Genomic DNA, 27,161 nt, shown 5'->3' with positions numbered 1-27,161 from the left:
AATCGTAAGGCAGACCCCTCAACCACATTAAAAATGACATTATTATTATTATTGTTGGGCATGTACAATGACCTTAGAGTCTCTGTATTTGCTTTCTAAGTTTTTGAACTCCAGATTAAATTCATATCAGACCTCTCTTTTGAAATGAAAAATCTGAGTTTCTTCTTCAATACCATCTGCTCCAAAGTTCAGGCTTTGAGAAAAAGAGTGAATTCCCCACAAATCATGCTGAGATAAGGGGAAAGCACATTATACATGGCAATCTGTGTGTCAGGGGCAAAGAACAGGAGGCTGTGGTGAAAGCCAAGTCCTAACTGAAATATGTTGCCTTGCCCAAATTCAAGCTCACTGGCACCTGCATGTTGCTAAAGTGAATGTGTGCGCTCACTGGTCTCACTGCACATCTCACATGCTGCAGCACGTAGAGCCTTCACACAGGGGTAGGGTGGTATCCTGGGGGTGTTAGCTTGAATCCCAACCATCTTTCTTATGATGAAACACAGGCAAACACACTTAAATCAGACTTATTTAGCAAATGGATTAGTTGTTGACGTGTGGTGCTCAGCTTTGGGGTCTTGGATGGGGCTTAATATGGCCCCCAAAGATTCCCAAGGTGGTGATGGATGAACAGGAGCCCATGGTCCGCAACCTGCATGTCACCCATGGGCTGAGTGAGACAAGAGCTCTGCTGGCAAAGCATGGGGCTTCTGCTGTGAGTTGATCCCTCCCAACAAGACGTAGGTCCCAAGGACCTCCAGCCGTGCACACCACCTCCTCAGCTGACCAGCACAGGAGTCACCATGTGGCAGGGCTGCATCTCTGCCCCGTAACAGTGCGAGACCTTGGGAGATACCCACATCTGAATGCACAGGACCAGCCAGCTATTCTGAAGCACTCAGGACCCTGAAGGGCCACTGGGCTGTACTGGTGCATGCCAGGAGTGCAGCTGAGGGTGACATGCCCTATACTGCTGCACCTCTTTTCCCTCCCCCTGGTCTTTGTGCTTAGTTTAGACGAAAAACAAATGGGAAAAGGCCCAGGTGGGAGTCTCTTCATTAAATAATCAGTATTCAAGACAATAATCCTTGTCTGCTTGTTAGATAAGGGCTATCCTACCACCAGACAAGCTTTTCTCTCAGGTGTTACTCCATTATGAACTGAGGCAAAATAAAATCTGGACTGAGATACACGTTTGACAGAAGTCCAGGCCTGGCATACATGACCTTGTAGTCAGATAGGTCTAGCAACTCTTCACCCTTTAAAACAACCAAGAAAGAAACTTCCCATTTTTCCAGAACAGGAGGAACACTTTGAAATGGGGCAAATGTGAACCAAAGCAGTCATAGCCACCTCATCTCCAGGGGGAAGTGAAGCGGGACTGCAACACACATCCCAGGTTGGTTTTTAAAGCCATAACACACTGCTTTGGAGAGCCTGCTGTCAGCCCCATAGCTGGAAACCCTGTGCATTCTCTTGGAGGAATAAGGAGGCAGCAGATTGTGCCCTTGTCCCTCACCTCCCCAAACCCAGATACTGGCCACTGGGGCAAATACAGAGTGGGGACTCTCACTTGCCCACTTACTACTGCCTGGCTTCAAAGCGAAGGGGCTTCCATAGCAGGTGTTAGGGAAAAAAACATTGAAGAGGAAGAACCACAAAATTGACTTTACCTTAATAGGGCAACCTGGCCAAACCTCCCTGCATTTACTGGGCCCTCAGCTTTAGCAGTGGCTGAGGATGAATGATGTCTAGGAGTACGTTGCTAGTCTCCAGGCTTAGTTTGAAGCCCAACAAATCAATGCAAAAAAAAAACAAACCAAAAACTGTCAGTGATTGCAACAGGCCTTTGGGTCCAGGTACAGTATGGGATGGTCCATATGGGTGCTCCTTCAGCTGGCTGAATCTGGGGTACTGGGGCAAGTTTCACTTAGTCTAATGCTTCACAACCATCCAAATAAAGTGCCACACGGAGCATCAGCAGCTGTATACCATGTGTTTTAATAAACTGTATAACTAGCAGAAAAATAGGTTTGTATGTGTTTGCCCTCCTCCCCCGTAAAATAAAAGAAGTAAAATTAAAACCAAAATAATGCCAACCCCAAAACAGGAGAAAAAAATGGTCCCAGAACAAAGCTGACACACAATACAGAGTTGGAAAAAAAGGTCTTTGATGACATTCTTGGTAAAGAAATTATTTTTGTAAAACACAAGGCAAAAAAATGCTTATTATTTTGATCAGTTTCTCGCTCTGTGTATATATATATGTAGATACATATATATCTATGCTGATACACCCTTGGTGGGATGAAATGGTACATCTGTAAGACAAAGAAAAGTAAAATGTTGACTCCGGGGAAGGAGCAAAGAAGGAAAAAATGTATCGTTTCAGTCAGTGAAGTAAGGACAGTGCTAGAGTCCCTTACAACGTACCATTGCGCTGCTTGTCGAGGGACATGCTTGTCTCCCCATGGCTGTGCTGTGTCCCTGTTCCACAGATGAGCTGTGAGCTTGTAATCTGAGTGGTCTCCTTCACTGCTCTATGTATGAGCAGGACCCCAGAAATGTATGAAGCATTCCTTCCCCTGGTTAATTCCCATGCTTTACCATGATTTTTAATTTAAAATTGATTAGTATTTCAGTTTGCATTTTTACCCCTGGGCTTCTAGCACTGACTGCTCTGCAGGTCTCCACAGCAAGGCGGAGCAGCCCAGATGAGCGATATGCCACAGGAATGTGCCGTTACTATGATGTGACTGGATGGAGGAATTCACTTTACAACAGTTCTCATGCTACTTTGACCTCACACTCAGTCTGCAGAGCCACGTCATGCAGTAACCTCAGCTGTTCTGCATTGGGTGGGCCTGTGGGTCACATCTTAATCCAAAAACAAGGAAAGGAAAGAAAAAATATTTTTTATTTCCTTTTCTCCTTCCATGGAAACCTACCCACACAAGAATAGTAGGCAATACCATTCTACGCTGTGGTCTCTGCTTCACTCTTAGACAAATGAGTCCTGCACTCAAAAAAAAAAAAAGAAAACATGTTCTTCCTCCTGTTGTTATATTGCTCTTTCTGAGAACCAGCCACTGTCCATGCTTTCCCAGATCTCAGTGCCGTGCTTAACAAGCAAACTAAGCACAAGCTCATGCTGGCTGCAAAGTTCAGGTCACCAAGAAGGTATTAAGAAACAGCTCAGTTTGCCAGCTGCTTGTAAACACCATATTGCAAAGAAGGCAAAGGCAACGCACCCCTCTCCACACCTCCCCCAGCTTCCTTCCTTGTATTTTTTTTCTTTTTTCTTTCTCGGTTTCCTTTTTTTCTCTCTCTCTTTCTTTCTTTCGCTCTTTTGCTCTTTATCTCTTTCTTTCCTTCTTTCTTTCTTGTATGGGGGTTCATGAAGAGAAGCAAGACTTGTGCATCACAAATGGAGGAACTACCCCCACCCCAGCCAGCTTTCCACCCTACAATAATGCACAAGCCCATCTTATCCTGTACCTGCCCCCAGAAGGTGTTTGTCTCTTGATCTTTTTGGAAAATCATGCAGTCTGATCTGCTGGGGAGTTCTGCAGTGCAGGTGCTGGGCAGCTGGTTCTCCCTCTTTCCTGAGGTTCATAAATGATTGTTTTTGGACAGATAGGCAATAAGAGCCACAGCCACCCCAACGTAGATGCCAGTTCCAATTGTGATGGACAGGACAGCCAGGAAGAGTGCTCGCCGAGAGCTGGAGCTTGCATGATGGAAGTCCCCCTTGGCTACTGCTTTGTTTGTCTGCAAGACACACAACAACAACAATGCAATATATTTATTTGTATCACCTGGAAATGAAGATGCGATGCTCATTTCTTGGCTGAAACATGATCCTGGGATGTGACAGTAAACTGGCTGGAAATCAGATACTTTTTTAGTCAAATGAGGTTACTTGCACAATTTGGACTATGATGGAACCAATGGCATCTCAAGCAGTACTTTTAAGTGCCTTTAAGATTTAACATATCCTAGGATTTAATGCTATGCATCACGATGTCTCCTGAGATGGCTCAGCTGCCCCTGAGGAGGTGGACAGATGGGCTGGGAGCCAAGGGTCTGCCATGTCTCCTCCAGACCCAGCTACAATCCCCCTTCTGTGAGGTGGCTGGGTTCCAGCCTGGCTGGGAAAGGTGAAAAGGGAAAAGCCCTCTAAAAGTGTCACTTGCACAAAAACATTCTTCCAAGTCAGCTCAAATGGTTGATCCATTCTTACCTGGACAAGGACAAGACGGGCTGAATTTTCCCTTCCAGAGCAGTGCTTTTTCACATTCTGACTAGGCGGAATGACTGGCCCAGGTTCTCCACCACGGAGAGACCAGACACCATGTTACCTCGCATCCACCTTAGGCCTGAGCTTTAGTGCAGGACAAACACCTGGGAAACCAGAGCTAGTAGACACTGTTTCAGCCTTGATTCAGATGAACACTTACGCATATGAGCAAGGGCAGTTCCCTTGATTATCAGATGTGTGATGCACATGCTTAAGTGCTACTCTGAAGTGGGGCCACTGGTGTTAGAGCCATGCTCTTGTCTCTTGGGGGTGGTGCATTCCGTTGGATGTGTCAGCTGGAAGAAGAGTTTCCATTTTGATGATATTAGAAGTGGCTTTTGTGTCTTCTGCTACGGTTCCCAGTAGCTCAGAAGACTAATCCAAAGCTCTGGTAATTGTATCACATCTTAGATGTAGCTTTGAGTACCCAAGCAGGTGCCTTGAATTCAACCCGATCAGCCGAATTTCCCAGAGTTACTGGTCAGGCATTTTGGCTTGAGCACAATGAACCTCAAAAAGTTACAGCTTGTTAGTACAGCTGTCAGTAATGAACACAGGAAGCAGAATTGCAGCTGACTGCGGATTGTCTCCTGTGATGATCCCATGGTCACCTGGCATCAACGGGATGGTCACTGCAGAAAGCTACATCTGGAGTTTGAGAAGTATTCAAATATCAGTCCTTCTAATACACCCTTCTAGACACCTTCAAGCCCAGGACCCAAGACAAAAGCAAAATCACTGCTCAAAACAGGCAAAGGAAAGTTAAAATTGGACAGGACTGATCCACCCATTGAGAAGACCACCTAATGCCATTTCAGTGGGTCTCAGTCTCACAGCGTGATGAAAGCAGGACATCATTTTTACAGGCCATGATGCGATATCAGTAGGGTGACCTGGCAAGCAGTAACAGATCTGTCACCAACCAGAAAGGTCTTGTAGAAGCATATGAGGTCCATAAGTTCTAAGACAGTCTTTGTTCCCTTGTTACGAGTGAAGAATTTGTAATGCTTTTAATTGTATTTCTTCACAAATGCTTGATTTGCTGGGACACTTCTGCTTCAGTGTCATCTGTTGCTCTGTTTTCATCTTTTTTTTTTACTATGTTGCTACTCAGAACAATTTACAGCAGCCAAATGACACACTGAATAAAAGGCTTCTGGCCTTTCTGTCAATGACTATTAGGAGAACCATCTCTTCTCATTCATCAACCTAATTTTTTAAGCACAATGCCTTATAAATGTTGCAGGCAGAAACAATGTCAAACAATACATACTAAAAGAGAGAGAAACGAGGCTGCAGGCAGGAGGAAAATGATAATTTCAAAACAGCAACATATAAACAGCTTCCAGGTTTACATCTAGCGTCAAGTCCTTTAGTTTAGATGGAGAAGGCATCCTACTCACTTTGCAGAGGGTGTCTGGCCAGGCCTCTCGGCAGGGTGACCAAGGATTTTGTGAGATTCTTGTCTAGGACTGCCAAACGCTCAAAAGAAAAGCCCTTTCTGAAAAAATGCCAGGGGCTTTGAGGATGATAGACATATATGTTAGGGTCACTTAAAAGTGTTGGCAAGGAAAGGAGAGAAAGCTTTAGAAAGAGTTGGCCATTAGCTCTCCTCAAAGATTTTCTTTGAGCATCTGCTACCCATCACAGCATTAATAAAAGGCTTCAAACAGAGAGGCTCCTATTCACTGAAGTTGGGTTGGATTTGTCAGGTGGAGGTAAATGCACAGCACTGAAGCTATTTGAGCTTTTGGATAAACCGAGGTAACCAGTTTCAAGCCCCAAAATGGAGCAAATTTTTGAAAGAGCTGGAACATTTCAATCTGACATTTCTGAAATGTTGCGTTATGTTACGGAAAATTCTGCAACATTTTGGGATGACCTCTTTTAAATGAAACTTTTAGCAGTTTCAAACCAGTACTTTTTCACTTAAAAATAGATGGAAACTCAAAAGGAAAAGAAACCATTAACCAAAATGTCACATAATCTGAAAATTTGACAGTTTGTCTTGGTTGGATTCAATAAAAGATGTCGGCTCTACCCAAAATGATGTGTTGCATGACCCAAAGGGATTCAGAAGGCTGATTTGTCAAGCACTAATAGCCTTTTTTCTGATAGGATCTTCAACCTAGCAACAAACCTGCTCACAAAGAATAGCTTTTTTTCTTGATGAGTTCTCTGAGGACAGCCCTGACCTTTGTGAAAGGGTTTGACCTATGGTGCTAATCCAGCTTTTTGTTAAAACATTCAGCCCAGCCAAAACCAGATGTCTTGTCTTAGTCACGTGCTGCCATAGAGTTGCTGAACTCTGCAGCTACTGTCATTACAATATCACTTGATTTTGCTTGAGGAACAGGACTGCACTTTCATAGAAGTTCTAGTTTCCGACAAATTACCTAATCTGAGTGTGGGTTGGTTATTTTTTTTCTTTAAACTTCACGCACATTTTGTGACTTAGCAAAATCAAACCCCTCCTATATTGAATTCTGAATGTCGAGTGCATTGGTATGGGCACACAGAAAGGACGATCTTCTATTCCTCCTTTATTCCATTCAGAAAAGTTTCCACTGAGATGGAGAAATAATCAATGCAGAAACCATTTTCCATCAGTGTTAAGAGTAGTCTGAAAGGATTTGCTTATCACTGAGAAAACTCTTTGTTGCTATTCCCTAATTAGCAAAACCATTCCATTACTCCCCAATGTCACTAAACGCGAATTACAGCATTTCTGCAGGTTTAAGCTAAACAGATCTGGAAAGTAGTTACTACACAAAATGCAAATAAGGCCAATTTTAATAGGTTAGCATCTGGCAACTAATAAGCAGTTTTTCCTGAATTGTTTTAAACAGGATCAGGTCTTTGGCATCTCTGTGCACTTTGAGGAAGTCCCTTAATTTTGGTACCCATCTTATGACACAGCCCATTTGATGCCTGACACAGGAAAGTGATGCTCTGTCTGGGGGCTTGCACACCAGGGATGCCTGTGCTCTAGCAAACTCTATGTGGGAAATGAAGACAAGAATTGTCTTATGTAGATTAGAGAGCCCAGTCAGACCCGGTCTCACCAGTTTTTCCTTGAGGTGGTAGAAAATGTGATGACAATGGTTATTAAACCTAAAAAGAAACCCAGATATCTCAATGTAGACAGTGGTCAGGCTGTTCACTTATCTTCACAGTGTCAGTACCTCGGGTACTGTTAGCTGAAAGATAAAATTTGTCTACACAGAAGGACTGGCGACCTAAGCCCATGATCAAACACCACAGACAGACAAGCAGACACAGTGATTCAAGTCACGAGAACCAAAATAGGTACAAGTACAGAAAGTGGCATCTGTTGCGGACCCTTCCTGGTAATTGTTGCCAGCCACAAAACCGGGACCTCAGGCATCAAAACAAATCCAGTCTTCATTTTTGACACATTAGAGGGAAAAAGAAGTATTTCAGATAAAAATATTGAATAAAGAAAATACCCCACCAAATTCTGGTTAAAAATGAGGTCACATTTATGGTGTTCTAGTCTGCAAACCATTGCAAAGCAGGATGTGTTAGACTGATGCTGTCTCCGCCTTCACTGAACAGCCCCATGCTGTATGCCCACAGTGCCTGTGATGGGCACGCTCTGTGCAGCCCTGGCTGCCACGGGCACCCTGCTCTATGCAGAAGCCTTGCCTGAGACTACAGATCCCTGCATCCACCCAGGTGCTCCTGCTCAGTTAGGGGGGGGGGGGGAATGGGGTAATGTGCACCACCAGGGCCCTTGTCAAGCCTCTGGGGCTGATGTGCCAAATGGTACAAATGTGTTTCTCCACATGCAATGTCCAGCCATTCATACCCAGCTGGAAATGGATTTCTGTGAGCTCCTCTTCACAGATTCAGCTCTGGGACTCTCTAAAACTGTATTTGCTCTTGTTACTTCTTTGCTCTGAAAAGCAAAGCCCCAGATACGAATATTGCTGGGCAGAATATTTAGCAGGTATTAACTAGCCCATCATGCTTGACTCTGGAGGGTAATGCAGCCAGGTACAAGAATGAAGATCCAAATGCCCTGCTAGCAAAGGGCTTGATTCATTACAGCCTTTTCAAACTAAGTGCCTTAATTTAAGTAGTAAAGAATACAAACAGCTATTCTAATGGGCTTAAAAGTGGCTGCAGAAGTAAGCACTTTTCCTAATCAAAATTATATTATCTGTGGAGTTTCATGGTACTTCTATCCATTCACTTCTTCTCTTCCCTGGCAAGACTGTGGATGGCAGCCAGATGATTGATGAACCAATTTCATACAGTCTTTGGGCAGCAGCAGGACCAACAGGTTTGATAAACAGAGCAGGGGACAAGTGCAAGACATGGGATGAATTATGAGTGTGGGATAATTCATCACACAGCACCAGGGAAGTCCCCTCACTGCACAGTCAGATTAAATACTTCTCTTGCTAAGGGTTTGTGTCCCTGGACTACCCCTGCCTCTTGGTTCTCCCTTGGTCTGTGTCCTCTGGATGCCCAGATATGACTATCAACTTGCCAGCTTCTGGAACAGGTTGTGATGAAGGCTAGGGACTCCACAGCTGAAAACAGGGGCTTGAGCAAATACCAGCCCCCAGTCAATCACCTCTTTAGAGGCTTTGGAAGTACGCCAGAAAGTGAGGAGGGGCAGGGGAAGAAGGGGTAAGGAGATCTGAAAGGTTTGTCTTAGTTTGTTTAACTAACAAAATGAATGTCGTCTTGTAGAGAAACACTTTCAAGGAACTTCCCTGGAATTTCTACTTCAGCTTCTGCAAAACATATTCATCATGTCTCTGGGCTGCATGTTTTATAGGCTGAGAGAAGATGAATACTGTACCTCCACAGCTGCAAGGCCAAAAAATTCTGCTACATCTCACAGTAGTTCATATATCATACTCAAAAAATACCTTCTGGTATGCTGTATCTGAGAACAAGAAACACATTGATCACAATTATTAATCCTCCCTCATCTCCCTGAGGCTGGAAAGCAGGAATGGCTTCGTGTAGGAGAAGAAGAGTGTATCCTGACCCCTTTGGTCCGGTAATGGGAAGATTTCTTTTCATGGGTGGAAATGGCCAGCAGGGAGCAGGGATGCAGAAGCTCCATGGAGCCACTGGCCAGACCCTGAGCCTTCCTCCTCAAGTGTCATGCAAAAAAAAAGCCACAGAATGAAGAGTAACTTATACAGAAAATGCCTCTGCTCCAGTACATCCTCTTATCCTTCTTCTAGCCAAAAGCTCTGGCTACTGTTTTTAACTTGCTCAACATATACTTCTGCTGATTTCAGACTTCTGGGCAGTATCTTCCACATGCAGGCTTACACCATGTATTTTCACTATGGTGAGAAAAAGACTTCAGAGTCTTTGCTAAAGATACAGATGGGGGAAAAGGTGAATTCTGGATTTGCCTCTGGACCATGAATGATAGCAGAGAGGTGCCAGGCAGCAGGGTAAAGCATGGGGCTGGCAGACACCTGGCGTAGGGGTTGGACATGGCAGAAGAGTTGTCAGTCCTGAGGAGAGGGACCATGGAGTCCCATCAAGCAGCTCCGCAGGCAGAAATGATGAACTAAATAAATGACAAAGTTCTTCGCTCTGTCAGTCGTTTGCAAATTTCCATAGCATAACAGAAACTTCAGCCTGTGGCAACCTGCCTTTCAGGTACCAAAGAGGTTTCTGTCTTCTGGAGGTTACCATCATTTCTGCTGGGAAGTTGGCCCAGGAAAAGGACATGAGTCTCAAGCAGACATTCTCTGTTTGGAGCTTACTGTGGGAGCAGTGGGGAGCAGGCATCGCTTGAAATGCAAGCCCTTCTAAACAGATACACACACCTCCTAGGCTCAGTGCTGGAATTCATCTCTACAGATGCTTAAATTTCTTTTCCTCTTCAAAGGAAGGCATCCAGTCTGGTCTAGTCTTCAGTCTTCGGCCTCAGTGTCCAAAAGCAATTACTGGATCATCTTCAGGAAATTCCCATCCACACTTCAGTGTTGATAGATAACTTGTTTGGGATTGATGTCTTTCTTTCAGTGAGGGATCAACCCCACCCTGGGCATTTAGAAGATAAAAAGCATAAGATCTTGACCATATCCTGCTATCTCACTGTCTGGTAGCACTGAGATCCAGTTGGGATCACTGATAAGGACTGTGAGACAGTAAATGCTTAGCCCACGTGGAACTTCCCCTGGAGCAATGCTGAGACACTATGAGTGCTTGGGTAGGAGTGAAAAAAGGATGATACAGGGATGTCACCAGTGTTTCATTAACACATGGAGAGGGGATAAACTGGCATATGCAGCTGCTGCTGCTTTGCTCAAGGCTCTGCCAGATGTCCTGAGTGCTCCGCTGCACCTCAGTGACAAAACAAAACCCAGTGTGAAAACTTTCCCTGAAAGATTTCTTTCAATAATGAATCCACATTCTAGGAAACAGGCTTGTGCCCTCAGTGGCCAGAGCATACCACCATGCAATGTGAATGCACCGCACTGGATTCACACTGCTGCCCACCAGCATCCCCTCTGACCTCCCTTGCCCCCTTCCTTACCACGACTGCTCAGCAAGGCAGTGAAACAAACCACAGGCTCATCACGGTGGAGGTAGGAACAGTCACCTGTTGTAAGGCAGGCAAGAAAGGACGGGCTGGTGACCATGCTGTGTCTGGAGGAGCCTTTGGTATTGCACTTCAAGTCCATGTGCAGTTTAACATAACCTTTCTCCATCCAGCCCTCCAAGTGGCATTTCCTTCTTTGTGAGCATCACCTCCCTTATCCTGCATATGAACTGCCAGCCTTGACAAAAACCTACCAAGCTCCTGTGGCACGTGAAAACAAGTGGCCTGAATAATGGGATTCCTACTGCCACCAAATTTAATGATGTTGTATCAGTGGAAGGGGATGTACTGGGAACAATATTTATCCCTGGAAACCCATGAAATGCTCAGGAGAAGAAAGTGTGAATGGGGAGAAGAGGGTGTAAACGGAGACCAGCATGAATCTGCCTCTCCTGCATGATCAACTTTCATAGCATCTGGGTTTCAGCCATTGGATCATCTTGGTATCAATGTTTTCTGCTGAAATTTGAAAATATGACGTAGGCGAGGACATGATTCAGCCCCCGGCTGGTGCTGCCTGTGGTGCTTGATTGTGTATTCAAGTGCAGATAAAACTATAAATGTCCGAGTGAGATTTCGATACTTGGAAAAACAAGAGCGTAATAATGAGAACAGCAGGCATAAAAGTCCTGAATGAGCAGAATGCAGAGAGATGTTTTTAGATAAGCTCCACAGCAACAGCAGTTCATTTGATTGCACTTGAGAGAATGAGACCTCAGCCTGTGATATCAGGGCAATTCTGTTTTCCTGGCATATACAGGAATTTGGATGTTTACGATAAAGAAGATGAGTTCCCCCCTCCACTTTGCCTCTAGGCCATAAGCAGACGTTGCCTTTTTGTGATGAAGAAAATGTGGGAAAGGTGACAAGCAGTGAAGCCCAGTTTGCACACACACAGACGTGTGCCTGCACAGACTTACATGCAGCTGACATGGGTTTGTGTCCACACACACAGACATACACATGATCTGCCTAGAGGCTGGATGCAGCTACCTGGTATCACTAAGTTTATCAACCAATTATTAGTGACCAATTCAGTCCCAAGGGGTTCCTTTATTTGGCTGTTGGTTTCTTCCTTTGTTTGAAGACACAGTTTAAAAGTGAGCATTACTCAGGAAGGGAAATCTGGAAGTGATTCCTATTTTTCAGATTGTAATTCATGAGTGGCAAGAAGTTGCCCACAGCTCAGGGGACATCACAAGGAACCATTTGCCCGTGGTGTCCTGATCTGTATTGGGACTGACTGGACAGTGCCGCAGATGAGTCTGCATTTTGGGAATGTCACAGTCTCTTCATGTTGCATCTGGTGCACAGTCAGCAACAGAGGTCACCAAGAGGCTGTGGAGTCTCAATTCTTGGAGATATTCAAAACACCACTGGACATGGACCTGAGAAACCTGCTCTATCTCACCCTGCTTGAGCAGGGAGGATGGTCTAGATGACCTCCAGAGGTCATTTCCAACCTCAACCATTCTGTGATGCTGTGAAGACTTGAAGCTGTACAAAGTTGTGCAAGGTGTTATTCAACAGCCAATTTGTTTATACACAAATATGCCTGGAGAAATTCCTCTCTTTCACAGGCAAAACCAGGGCTTTTAAAGCCCTGTGATGACTTTGTTAGGGCTTTGTTGAAGGACCTGCTGTGGATAGGTTGGTATAGAGAGTGGATTCCCTCTGTCCACATCCAACAGTACTGCTCCGTGACCCTCCAACTCCATTTCTATCAAGGTGCAGTGTGTGGTCTTAACCTGGGTAACTGTGGATCTCAGACCCCACTGTTGGGGCCTTTTCTGTCCATGAGGATGGCCATATGACCCCACCAAGCCATGTGGGTATGTGTCTTGTGGAGGAGTGGCATCAATCCCCACCTCCAAGTTGGGGGCACAGTTTTCTGTCTCTTGGGGTGGATGAGCAGGCCATTGTGTGGTATTGTTGCAATTCAAAATGTCCACAGGACCAAGTGCGAGGAACATGGTGAGGCTCTCTGCCATTTGGTGTGACCTGCCTTTGTTTTGCTCTGGTTCCTTCTGTCTGCCTCTGGTCTTCTTCCTCATTTGTGATGGGAGGAAGACCATGTCAGCAGTTACTTTACATTCACTGCAGTGGCCCTGGACTCTCTTCCCTCCAACATGAGTCACACAGCAGGGGAAAGGGTAGGAGATGCTGCCCAGTACTGCCAGAAAGTCCAGCCCTGGACCTCCACCTTCCACTCTGGGAACAGACAAGAGAAGGGTGGCAGGACAGGGAGGTGATAGGGGTTTCTGCCTTGGGCACCCTGAGCCACATTTCGGGGAGGACAAGAATGGGAAAAGAGGGTCACAGTCATGTAGGTTTGAAAGTGTCTCTGGGGTAGTTTCTCCTCCTGACAGGAAGAGATTTGATCACAGAATGAGTTCCTCCAGTTCTGAACTCTCCATTTTCTCACCTGCAGGTGCCCCTTTTTGAATTGAAACTAAATCTCTGGGGTTTAAGTGAATTACACAATCCCCTATCTGATAGGCCATTAATGATTTTTGAGATCAGATTAAAAATTCCTGAGGTAAGATTCACTCTTGTTTGTTGATACCAGTAGCTTTCTCAACTTTGTATTACCATCAGCCATGATGGTTCTACATGTAATCTGTGTTACACTGCTCTTTACCTACTCCCAATTGCATGTGTAGAGGACATTCAGAATAGCTCTTTCTGATCTGCTGTCGGCAGAGCCCAGTTTTTAGGGCAGTGTTTTTTCCCAGCACGTGGGGTGGCTACCACATCAGTTATATGGAAGTGTCTCTGGAGGATTCTCCTTGGGGTACCATTTGTGAGACCAGCCTGCAAACTCTGGAATTCCTCTAATCCCCACCGATGATGTGGTGGGATCTTTCTAGGCAGGTGACCCAACACAAGGCATTTTTGAGAAACATTTCGTCATTTGATATGTTAATGAGTATGGTAAGAAATTATCAGGCACTGCGGACTCTGAAGCATCCAACAATGAATTGAGGTAACTTAATCCTCTTCCTTCAAGGAGTATGTTTACTTCAAATGAACTCAACTTTTCGATAGTTTACTTCAGGTACGTCCACCAAAGATTAAATGATGAAGATTACCTCTTCCATGTGAGACCTCTGTGCCCTTTTCCATGCCTTCTATTTCCTCGAAGCCCACAAAAATGACAAAACTAGGAACAAAACCCCAAAACTGTATTTTTTTCCTGGGTGACTTCTTTGTTCTCTTTAAACCTTAATGCTCTTTTCCCCCCCTCTCCTGGAGAGGTAACATAAGTGATGCAACTGGCTTTAGCAGGCCACAAAGGACCACATGACTGGAAGGGTGATTAATACAGAGGGAGAAACCTGCTTCTCTGACGTGCTCTGTGGATTGTGGTGAGTGGGATATCAGGAAAATGTCTGACAAGCACATGCTGGAAGAAAGATTTTCTGGGATTCCCAACATATTTAATCCAACAGAAAAAATCTTGGGGGCCAAGCAGAGTGACAGGCTTTGTGTCTTTTAAACACATCACCTCTTCAGTACACCAGAAAGTTTAGTGGATTTGTTTTATAACTGGAGATAACAGCAAGTAATTAAAAGCCTGATGAACCTGCAGCACTCTTGCAAGGAGAAGAACTTAAGTGGGAATATACCCCACTTAGAGCCCCGTCTAAATAAAATATTAGGGAGTTGCTTTTGATTTACATGTGGCCAGGAATGAAGCCAAACTGAAACAAAATTTCCTGTCAGTGCCAATAGACCAGGTTCTCAGTTCTCTGGAGATGCTGGAAGGATTCATGTTGATCCAATGTGGCTACAGAATAAAGCTCAAAATTACAGCGTCTCTCAGTTTGCAGAATCCTCTGGCGAGCTATCAGTGTCTTTTACATATTTCTCATTGGAAATTGCTATTTCAGCCCTAGGACTAAATGCCCATCAAGGGCAGCTCAGTGGGGCTGTGTGACCTGTGGTAGATGAGGATTTGCATCTCAGTAGGTAGATGGTAAGGCTTGATATCAAGGAGACTTGGAAGTCTAGTCTTGCTTGTGGTGGGGAGTGCTACAGATGAGCAGACAGGACTTGCTGCTGCATGGAGCCTGGATCACTTGCTGGCATTAACCCATGCATCTCCAACCCCTCCATTCTTCACCATGGTCCCTTGGTTTGATTTAAATTAAAGGATAATGCCCAGGTTTTATTCAGATTTTTAAATCAGCCAAACCACCTTTGTGTAAAAACAGGGAAACGGAGGCAGGAAGAGAGAATTGGGGTGATCCTGCAAGGAAAGGCAGAAGCTGCAGCAAACTCATTCTGAAAGGTATCCCGATGCCACTAAATTTTTATTTTTATTTTATTTTAACATCAATCAGAAAGAAATCTAACTAACTCACAAAGGATTCAGAGTGCTAACACAGAACAATTGCCGGTTTAATCATATCGCTTTAAGAGGCAAATCTGTTTACACTCCCAGAGCTTTTTGCGTCGGCCAGCTCTGCAATAAGTTAACTGCCAGGGTATGGACAAGGCTGTTGTTCTCTGCAAAGAAAGGCTTTGTTTTTGAAAAGAGGCTAGGAGTTTCATTTAGGAGCTCCAAGAGGAAAGTGACTGAATTAATTTGGGGTCTGCTGTTAGACGGGTACATCTGACACAGTGAGAAATGCTGAAGGGACCCCCCTGCTTGCAGGAATGCCAGATAGTTTGTGTGTCTGTGCAGCTTGGATGGTGGAAGAGAGCTGTCCAGCATGAGGGATGGGATGGGCTGAGCATCCCCCTCCTTGCCCTCACCACCAGCTTATATGCACAACAAATGGACTTCATCATCTACGGGAGACCTGCTGCTTTATTTGCCTGATGAGCAAAATTGGCCAATGGATTGAAAAGTTCTCAATGAAGGCTGATGGGCAAATGGACAGGCAGACAGACATCCACAAAGGCCACAGAAAATGAACACAAGCTGTAAATTACCCTAGGGTATGGGTTATGCATGCATGGTACCAGCAAGGAAATGCCTATGGCCATCATTTGCTATTGATTGCATCAGGGATGCCCTTGCACATGACAGAGCTGTAAGACAGCTAAACAGCAGCGAGCCCTGAATTCAATTCCTGCAAACTGCTGATGGTCTTCCTTCCCAAGGGCAAGCTGGAAGTGCCAGGCATGGCCCCACAGAGCCCAGCCACTTGTGGCAGGGGAAAAAAAGCAGGATCCAAGCTTCAGTCCCTTCTCTTTCTACCCACCACCACGCCTGGACACCAGCAGCAGCTCCCTGCTCTCATAGCCAGCATTCTCCTGCCTCCTGGCTTGGGTTCCAAGCCCAGATGACAGCAGCAGACCCAGCGGGCTGTCACAGAAGTCTTGTTTCAGGTGTCTCAAAGCTCGGGGATCCCCTGTGAGCAGTGACAGAGAATAGCTCTGAGCAAGATTAACTCTTTCTGGCACACATTAAGGTGACTGATTTTAAAAAGCTGATGTGTTACCTTTCTCTTCTAATTGAAATGATTAACATCTCCTCCCCACGTAAACCAAAATGTCTTAGTTTGGTTAAGAAAAACATTTCATTTAATTGTATATACTTTTTGTTTGTTTGTTTGATGCCCTGAAAAATGTTGGAGAAGAGCATAAGGGACTGTTGTCTCCATACATTTCTGACCAAGGGCAGAAAACAAGCGTAAAAAAATATGATGAAGACAAGTGTGTGATACTAGATTTTTTTAAAAAATCACGGAAATTAATTTAACAATTTCATATAGACAGTTTTAAAATATTCCACTTTGCTTTTCTTTGTTGTTTTTTTTTCTATAGATACACATTAACTGAACTTTTCAGATGAAGAATTTTGTTCCAATTGATAAAAAGGATTGGTTTTGTTCTGCTTGAAAATGTATTGATGCAGGATGCTCCTGCCTTTTCAAAATGGTTTTGAAAACCTTTTGAGACAAGAAATTTCTCAAAACAACTCCTTTCTGAAATGCATATTAAACATCTGTGTCTGTGCATGTATATATATATGCACACACATTCTTAGCAAATCAGCAAAACTTGGTGCATAAATTCTCATTTGGCTCCAATATTGGTCATTATGCAGTCAATTTTTAATTGATTTTCAGTAATGAACATGTGCTGCTGCTTCATAAGTATGACCCTTCTGAGGAAGCTGTTTCTCTTGTTGGGGCTGGAGTGGCTTTGAGTGAACAAACTCCTGTGGAGTATGGAGTAGTGATCTTCCCTATGGGGTATTTTGTGCCTGTTGCTGGATGCAAACCTGAAGCTGCCTTTGGTACCTTGGAAAACACCTAGCCTAGAAGGGAGACACTAAGAAAATAATTCCTGGCTATGCTGCTCATACTCTGGGGGAGACCTGGAAACCACATTAGGTGGTGTGATCCCTGAAGTACAGAGAAGAGATTCTCCATCCTCCATGCCTAACCCCTAAACCCATCCTTGGATGGGGAAAGAATGAATAAGGAGTGCTGTAAGACAGGCATCCTACCCAGTCACCCACCAGCATCTACTAATGGCAGCAACACCTCTGCACAGGCTGAGAAACTGAAGGACGTGCTCATCTCTTGATTCAACCCCATACTCAGTAGAGGAGGAACTCAACAAGATCTCATTTTTCACTACAGGGAAAGTTCATCAGCTGACCTGGACCAATTAATTTGTATTTGTCACCATTGCTGTTGGCACGGAAATGGAAGGTCTAACCTTGTATCAAGCTGTCAACACCCTGAAATGACTGCTCTGTCTTTCTTATGACTCAGCATCTGCAAGGCAAGAACTCCATGTTCTCCAGCAGTAACACCTTGCAGTGCTGTCACACCAGCACATACCAGCCCCTAATCTCTTGTGTACAAAAGTCCTCCCTCCTTCACCTGCAGCCAGTCCTGCATTTCAGTGGTGCAGGGCTTGGTGTGTGGGCTTTATCTCAGCCTTTGCTCTTCCCTGGAGACTTCTTACCCTTGTTAGTCATTTCTGCTCCTCCTGCTGCTCCTCAGCTCCTGGTTCACCCTCTGTCTTCTATCGAAACAGCAACCCTGCTTTTGTCATTTGTGGACGTTCTCTCCATCCTTTTAAACGGGTGCAGGCTGTCTGAAGGGTGGAAGGTGCGGTATGCTGTGTTCTTACACTGTTTCAGCAGGGAAAAAGCTCTCTGCCGAGCTGGGGCGTGGGTGTATAGAAGGCATCAGCACTACCTCCCCAGGGGCGGGCAGCTGGAAGGAGCCCAGCAGCAGCCAGAGCGAGCTGGAAAGGCTTTGCTCATTCTGCTGCTGCACTGTGAGCAGGACATTAAGTTGGTGATAGATCAGGAGAGCTCTCCAGAAAAGCTGCTGCTGAGTTACCTGTCCGAGCACCAGTAACAGCCCCTCCCAACCCAGTTTGTCTGCTGGCATCACAGAAAGACAAGGAAGACCCCATACCTGCAGCATCTTAAGCAAAAGAGTAAGTGCAGGTCTCGCAGCACAGAGCTGCTGGTTTCACCTCCATGAAGGCAAGAACATCCTGCTAACGTGCCTTCATCGTGCCTAAGTCAGCTTGTATTCCTGCCCTCGGGAAGAAAGCAAACTGGCTTGAGACATGTTTCCCCAAGGATTCTCTGGCTTTGGTACTCTCTCTTCTTGCAGCATCTTCCTAACGCCTGCAGTAACCACCCTGTAATATATTTTCTTGCTGCAGGCTTGCTTCCCAGATCTCCTATTGCCATGCTAAGAGAAAGGAGCAGGATGGAGCAGAGATGCAGCAATACTTACATTGGCATGCCGGGACTGTTTTATTTTCAATTCACGGGGCCCCTGGTCAGAATATTTGCTGCTTTGATGCTAACTGGTGGAAGGAAGAGGCCATCCCAAAGGTCTCTTCTCCCGTTAACAAACTGCCTCACAGGGGTAGGGCTCCTCCTCAGTGGAAACCCATTAGCATACAAATATAAGTCCTCATTGTCCAACAGGGAGAGCAGAGATTGCTAATAAGGATCCTTCTTAGTGGCTCTGAGGGGTCATCAACAACCTGGCCAAGTTTTTTTTATATCAAATTACTCCAGAGTGTACAAACAAGAACACAAAGTCTGCTTTTCTCTTTCCCTCTCCTTTATTGTGTTGCATACATATAGCCAGTATCTTGCTCCCTGTGATTTCACTGGTGTTGCTGTGTCTGCCAGAAGCAATGAAAAATTAAACCCAAAAGCTGCCCTCCCCAGCCAGCCGGCTTGTCTGGCAGCAGGCAGGTCAAGCCTCAACAGCCGGCAGCAGGTCCTTGCCCGTGGGAGAGCGGTGTGTCTGTGTGCGTGTCCCTGCTGCACATCCTGCACCACGCGGGGCTGCTGTGGCGAGGCAGGGAATGCACAAACACGTTCACTGCGGGGGGACGCAACCCATATGCCACACTTTTCCTGTGAAGATAGATAAAAGCCTCAGCAGGACACCCTGGTTGAACAGAGGAGGACTCCTGTGAAATGCAAACTTCAGGAGTCAGAGCTGCCTCCCTTTGATTTGAAAGGACTTTTCTTCTTGCTCTCCAGACCCTTCCCGTTAAGGTACGGGGGTGTGCTACCCTGGTCATCTGGCAGGATGACAGCCGCTACCGAGAAAGCCCCTTTCACGTGCAAGTCCCTTTAGTTTGGCTGCCTTGTGTCCAGGACTCCTTGCACCCAGGCATGCAGAGGAAGGCTATACGCCTGCCTTTGCTTTTCCTGCAAAACCCAGCGGGGATCAGCATGCCGCTACTCCAGCAGGAGCTGCCATCCATCCGCTGGGCTGCCGACAGCACACGGGCCTGTGCCCCCTGCCCGCCCCGGGCAACGGGGTCACCCTGGGCTTCACCTCAGCCCGGGGCAGGCCAGGAACCACTGTGCCTTGGGATCTGACAGGTCACGGGCCGTGTTTCTGTAGTTTGCTCCTGTCAGGGTTTTCCCAAGAGCTCATCCAGCTTGGGACAGACAGAGGGCCCAGCAATGCCCAGCCGTTGTTAGGACCTTCCTCCAGGGTGGGCACCTCGCTGACGGAGGGAGTGAAGGGCTGGAGTGTGTCCAGGGATGGGAGATGGGGCTGGGGCACCTGTCTGATGGGGGGTGGGCAGCCTAGAGAGGAGGGGGCTCAGGGGAGACATTATTGCTCTCTGCAGCTGCCTGACAGGGGCTGTGGGCAGGGGGTGTCTGTCAGTCTCTTCTCCCAGATAACAAGTGACAGGACAGGAGGAAAGAGCCTCAAGTTACACCAGGACAGGTTTAGGTTGGGTATTAGGAAAAACTTCTTCATGGAAGCGGTGGCCAAGCACTGGGACAGGCTGCCCAGGGAGGTGGTGGAATCACCATCCCTGGAGGTGTTCAAAAACCACGTACATGTGGTGCTTGGGGACACAGGTGCTGGGTTAATGGTTGGACTTGGTGATCTCAAAGGTCTTTTCCAACTGAAACAATTCGATGATTCCTGAGTAAGAGCACAGTAGCGAAGGAGATCCAGCCTGCCCCCGGAGTCCAAGTCCTCAGGACTTGCTCAGAGTGATTCTTACCATGTGGTGAGGGGGCATGAGGAGCAACAGACCCCTCTTACTCACCTGGCATCAGCTTTACACGAGAGGGTATGGGAGAGGATGGGCCACATCCAGAGGTGGTAGCAAGGGAGCAGCATGAAAGTCTTGATGCAGAGAGAGAAACTGTGTGGATGCTTAAACATCTTCCACAGTGCAACGGTGGATCTACAGGCATGCCGCACTAGCGAGGCACAAAGCCTGTCCTGGTCTGGTATCTCTGTCGCGTTTGTCCATGAGAAGATTTCAGCAGGAAGCCGTTCACGTGGGAGGGATTTGATAATTATTTCAGAGCTTGCTTGCTCTCCTCACCTCCTCCCCCTTCTCTCTTTCATCTCTCAGCCCCACTGGGCTAATACACGCTTCATGATTGAAATACATCCTTTCAGAAAATATTCCGCTAAAATATTCATGAACAACTGATTTCATTATTTGCTCAAGGCTAAATGACTTCATGATAGCTATGCAGCCAGAGGCCTAAAGCAACTGTCTGCCTTGGTGACCGTCCCCCACTGTCTCCTTCCACTCCCTCTCTGTCTCTTCTCACTTCTGTAAGCCCTTCAGGAGAGGCTCCTGCATTTTTCTTATCAGTTCCAAGGCGTTAGCTTTGATTTGTAGAGTACCTAGCACAACAGGGATCCTTGTCCCGGACAAGTGCTGGTGGCAATAAAAAAAGATACAGGCATTATCAAAAGCATCCTAATGACACTAAGTTAATTGTCCACACTTCTCTCCTCCACCAGAAAACAGCACAAGGCCAGGATCTGACCATTTCTGGAACAGGATACAAATTTTATCACAGGGTACTCTCCGAGCCTTTGTTCCCTTTCAATTCAGAGATGAGGTTCTTACAGTAGCAGGATGCTTGCTGCAAAAACACTGTCAGGGAAGATATATTGCACTTTTGCTGACGTTTCTATCTCCCACTACAGAAAAGCTGTCTGCTGATGGAGGAAATACTTCTTTCTAGTATAATTACAGGTAGTAATTCCTGCTCAGTGGAGTTAGCAGTTCCTCGCACACACAGCAGCACCCATGTGCAAAACTTGCAGAGATGGGAAATCACTCTCACAGGGCACAGCTCCACCACTGCTGATGGGAGTGGGTGCTGCATGACTTTGTCCCTGATTCCCTCAGAAAATGTCTCTGTGACATTTCAAACCTCCAGCTGAGACTGATTTCAGACGTGCTCTGTGGTATCTGCAAGCCAGAGGGTGAACAACAGTTGAGAAAAGTAACCACCTGAAGAAACTCTTTCAGGGGACATGAGCAAGTATGTCCCACAGGCTGGTACTGGGCAGAAAAAAGGGACTTCAAGTGTCTAGAGACATCTGGGGTGATAAGGAGGGAGTGGAGTGCCAGCAAACAGGAGGTTTTGAAGACAGAAGGCCTCCTCACACCTCTGGAAGCTGGTATGGAACAGCCACAACTGATTTTAGGAGCCCTGGGCAGCAGGGCAGATTACCAGCTGTGTGCACACCACTCGATATGCCTTGGTCTCTGCTGGGCTCCAGACTGGGACAGATGTGGCCCCTGTCTCTCCACTGTGCTACCTCCCCTCTTTGGCAGGACCACAGACTGAAACATCCCTTCTGCAGTTTGGTGTTAGGCAACAGGACAAAGAGCCCTGGGCAGGGGATGTTGCAGAGACTGGTGACAGCAATCTACAGAAAAAAATATTCTGTATAGCTGTGTCACAGCACTCTCAAAACCAGCTGGCTGCAACAAGGTCTTTTACCATCACATACCAAGTTAACCTCAGTAAGTAGTTCCCATGCCTCACCCCAGCACGGCCACCAACCCCCCACAAGGTCTTACAGCTCATCTACTGTTTGTGTTTCTTCATTCTCCTCAGGCCAGTCCCTCTGCTGTCTTCTTGTCTCTCCTCACCCAGGGCACACTCTTTCTCCTCCCTCTGCTTCTTCCAGGTCTCTCTTCATCAGCTGCTCCTCTTCCAAACCCCTTACAGCTATTTCACTACTTAGCAGGAACCAGCCACAGCTGCACCTTACCCACATCAGCCAACCCACCGCCCCTGAAGCCAGCCCACAGCTGTATATTATCAATGTTAATTAACCTGCCTTCATTCCTCTACATAGCTGTCCCTCCAATGCCTAACAAAGGGGATCCTAAGCCCACCAGTGAGATATCAGTTAGGTCAGACCCCTACTGCCACCGGATGACTTTTGAATGTGCGTACTTGGCCCAGGCACAAAAGGATGATGAGGGACCACCAGTTCATCTGATGGGAAATGAACAATTTCAGTCAAGCAGGGGCTGTCCTGCTCGCCCATGAGGAGGGCAACACACTCCTGCAAATTTCATTTCCCTACACCGTGCAGGAGGAGCTGGGTGAGGGAGCACAGCATTGTGCTTTGGGGCATACCTTTGCAAGGAAAGGAACTTGGTCTCTCTCCCAGTGCCATGTCCTGACTCAGATCCACCAAACCTCCTCGCTCAAGTTCTTGGGCTAGCTGCTGGAGCTGCTGAGCTACTCATAGGAGGCTGATAACAACATTTCTATCATTTTTTTCTGCTGAGAAGTCCCATGAGGGGCAGTATGTCCCCCTGGTGGGAAAGACACGCCTGGAGGTTCACCTCAGTAGAGCAAAAAGCAGTGGAGGAAATGCTCTCCAGGCTCCTGGGAATGCAGGCAGGAGACTCAGCCCCAGACAAGGCCAGGGATGTAGCGATGAGCAATCCGGATTCATACAGTAATGTCTTCTGCTGGAATGAGCAGCTGGATGAGATGTTCAATGAGATGAAACTGGATGAGGTATTGGGCATGCAGGAACTTCACAGGGAATGAGAGAACGTGCATAGTTCCGTACACCAGCCAGGCAGCAAAGGCACATTGCTAAAGCTGTTTACTGGGTGATGAGTGATGAACAGGACACTTTTAACCCCACATATTTACCAAAGCAGGGGAGCTGCTTTCTGGCACACCGAGGTGGTCATTTATCTGACCATCACCACTTCTGGGCTGGAGGGGGTGTGAACTGTGAACCAGCTGAGACACTGGCAGTGATATGGCTCCACAGAAAGAAAATCATTAATACTGAAAACAGAAGAAGCTGTGTCACCAGGCTGGAATTAATCCCCTTTCAAACAAGCCCTTCAGTAGGGAGAAAAAATGGCTTTATTATTTGCAAGCATGTGGCTCAGAGCAAAGCACCAGGTCATGACAGCAATCTCGAGCATGTTTCAGGTGCCATCGCTGCCGTTGGAGCAATTGGGCCGAGTCACTCCAGTGGTCTTTAAAAATCACCTTGCTTTCCTCTTCATGTGAGAGAGAATGAAGGTTCTCGTCCTTGCCCACAGTAAGGAAGGTAATGAAAGGAATGGCTACAGCAATTTGGGGCTACCTTGCTCTCTTCTTACAGATTCCCAGTGCTTTTGGAGAGCCTTAAATTATCTCCAGAGGAAAACACCCGCTTTGTGAGACACTGGAGTGCTAGTGCAAGGGAACATCTTCCCAGCCAGCTCTTTGCTTTGTTTTTCCCCTTCTCTTTGGTCCTAACCATGCAGATGGATAGGTTGTATAGCATTGATGTTTACATTTTACATGTAGCTGCTTCTCTGGGAGCTGAACAGTGTCAGAAGGTTTTGATTTTGCAGAAATGCCATTGGGAGGGTAAGGCAAAGGAGCTGTGCTTATTTGAGTGGAATGAGGCTGATTTATGTTCATCATTGTGTTGTCTCCCTGCCTTGCAGGCAGCAACATCTGACTCCCACTGTAGCTCTGCACACAAGTTGGATGGAGGGATGTGAAATTACATCACTGGTCATACAGCCTTTGAGGGATGGTTGCCCTCTGATACCTGCCAGCAACAGGGCTTGTGAGGTCTACTGACTGGCTCCAAGTGGGGTCCTGAGTTCAGGGCCTCTTCCCAGGGCGTCCTGTTCAGTTCTGGCTTTTCTGGGGTCTGATCTGAAGCCAGGTGAAATGGATGGGACACTTCCCAGTGGCTTGAGAAAGTCTGAACAGGTTCCTTAGAGACCTTTAAATCTGATTCCTTAGAGAAGCCTTTTAGATCTGAATTCCTTTGTAGGTTTGTGCCCATTTTGGCACAAAGTCTGTTGATTTCTCCCAGCTTCGGTATGGAAAAATCACTGTTTAATTTGGCTGAGGTGGCAGAGAGGAGCTGGCTGAGTGCACATAGGAAATGATAATCCTGTTGAAGATGTTCATGTGTGACGTCTTACAGTCCAAGATTATATGTTGATGAGAATGCCTTTGGTCTTGAACTCTAATGCTAAATTCTTTCTTTTTCAGTTCAGCTGCTCCTTTTTAACACTGGATTTCCTACTTCAGCAGCTGCAAAGGCAGGCTGACTAATTCTATTAGAGACAAGAGCAGTGCTCAATTTTCCTCTTTCTACTGAAGAAGTGCTTTCCTTTCATAGTAGCAAGGGCAATGTGAAGCTTATCCATAATTGAGCCTTGCTGGAAAGGTTATTCCAACATGATATCAACCTCTTCAGGTCAGAAGGATATTCACCTAGGGATAGCATTTCTCACACCCAACTTCTTTCTTTATTTCCATTAACATTATACTGTGATTTACTGTTGCACTTGCAATTTCCAATAAAAATTCTGAAGTTTTCAGTGCCTTGTCCAAAGAACAGAGAAGTTTGGGGGAATATGGGGGGCTGAGGAGGGGGGACCTGACACGTCTGCATGAACACCTCCACCTACTGAGTCCCAGTGAGTGCATCTTCTGTGAGGTACAGACAGATGAGGTGGGACGTGCACGTGGTATTGCCAAGGATGGGAAGCAAGATGGATTGATGCCTACAGCAAAGCATAAAAGATGAAATATATCTCATGAGACCACAAGCCACAAGGTCCTGTTAGCACTTAGAAAAAAAAATGTATTTAAAATGGAATGTAATAATTATAGAAAATTGGACTTAGGCATTGCTGATATTATTGAAATCCAAGCAAACAGGGGTATGAAGACATGTGTAAACCCAAAAGAGGTAGGTGACAATAGTGACCTTTACAGCCCAGGATCCTCCCCACTGATACTCCTGTCCCTCTTGCACTAGATATTCGGCAAAGCAGAGACACTCTTCCTCCTTGGAGCACTTCCTACCAACAGCCATCAGTTTAATTTTGCTGTAAGAAAGCCAGGAAGGAGTTCATGCCTGAAATTCCTAGAGTAGAGGCCATTTGGAAGAAGAGCCTTGGGGTTGTCAAGATCTGGTGCAAAGCTTGATTTCTTTGGGATGCAAATGCAGGAGACCACTAGCATACCCAGCATGGCCGAATGGCAGGTGAAAGGTGAACCAGGTTTAGTGAGACAATTATAGAAGCTAATTTTCAAATGTGCACTAAAATGTGCCACTCGACCTTGAATAAACATCCATATTCACATTCTGCATCAGTGCAAGTCTACGTGCTTATAATGTGATTTCAGTTAAACAGGAAAAACTTCTATCAGGAGAGAAGCAACCCTCTCAGGGCTGCCATCCTAAACCCATTAGTTTCTATATATTGGAGGGTGGGGATGGACTTGGATAAAGCATCTGCACAATAGTTTACTGAAACACACCTAACAGCCAAAATACGGCCACTAATACCTGGTATTTAAATACATGTTGTGGTTTAACCCCAGCCAGCAGCTAAGCTGAATATTTGCAAAATCAGCATTTGTTTAGGTGTTTTACTAACTGACTATTGCCACTATCCTGTAGCTGGCTGAAAGTTAAGACCATTTCTGCAGTTCTGACATGTGGACTGATCACTGCATAGAAATCACCGGTTTTAAAAACATCATTTTTTTAAGAAGAGAAGAGACCTCATGGTTGAAATTATGGTGAGTGAATGGAATTTCAGTCATTTATCTATTTTTTTTCCATTTTTTTTACAAAATTACACAAAAATTTGTGTAGCTGTGCCTTTCAAGGGTAGAAGGCATTTTAACCAGTGTTTGGTTTCAAGTGGTAGAATAACGGCACCTCACAAGTTATTGAATTCAGGGCAGCTATACACAGGAGTAATCTCAGGAGCATTCCTAGGTCTTAATAAAGGGTCTCAGTTTTTATACTCACTTGCACTAAACTGAAGTGGGTAATGTATCTATGGAAAGAAGGAACGTTTTAGATCCCTCTATAGGCAATGCCTGTCTTGAAGCGAGGGAATGAGCGACATGCATCAGCAGCGTAAAACTGGTGTCACCGTAAATATTGGGCAACAGCTTTAATAATACACTTGGTTAATAAAACATATTGGTTTTCTTCTTGAAAAGGATACAGTTATTTAAATTGCAACTGATGCTAAATTTTTTCATTATTCTGACTTACTAATTCCAGGCAAGCTCTTTTCTAGCTTATAAATGGCCAGAGCACAATATGTACTTTTCTCTACACGCTACAAGAGCATAGGTAAGCAAGCAAGCTCTTGGAAGAGTTCCCCAGGGTCTAAGGATGCACAATCTGCCAGCTTTCAACGTTTCTGCTATTAAAAATAATGGTAAATTACATCAGTAATAACATTTTTTTTTTTTGCATGCCAGGTGCCAGAAGATTGCCGAGGAATATAAAGTGGCATTTCTGGAAGATGCATGCCCTCCTCCTCTCTCAGCAAGTCAGGCTTTTCATCAGTTTCTGAGAGCAGGGCTGCAAGACATCTACAACATCATGCTTCAGCAACACAGCCTACCCACATGGAGCCAGCCTGAGCATCCAGGGCATACGGCTGCAAACCAACATCATGTGAAAGTCCTCCAAGGGAATTCAGGGATGCATAGGC

The 27,161-nt window shown here is 45.8% G+C and overlaps 1 protein-coding gene across 1 annotated transcript in view; it reads right to left on the bottom strand.

Annotated features, from left to right (window-relative positions):
• Positions 1 to 2,031: 2,031 nt before the first annotated feature.
• SYNDIG1 (synapse differentiation inducing 1) overlaps positions 2,032 to 27,161 on the bottom strand; it is a 76,358-nt gene continuing 51,228 nt past the window's right edge. The window contains exon 4 of the mRNA XM_037405663.1: positions 2,032 to 3,768. Coding sequence (XP_037261560.1) covers positions 3,610 to 3,768 — 159 coding nt within the window. The 3' untranslated portion in view covers positions 2,032 to 3,609. The remainder of the gene's footprint in view (positions 3,769 to 27,161) is intronic.

Source organism: Falco rusticolus, chromosome 12 (assembly GCF_015220075.1).
Source record: "Falco rusticolus isolate bFalRus1 chromosome 12, bFalRus1.pri, whole genome shotgun sequence".
Classification (NCBI taxonomy): Eukaryota; Metazoa; Chordata; class Aves; order Falconiformes; family Falconidae; genus Falco; species Falco rusticolus.
This window is presented reverse-complemented; position numbering and strand designations above follow the sequence as displayed.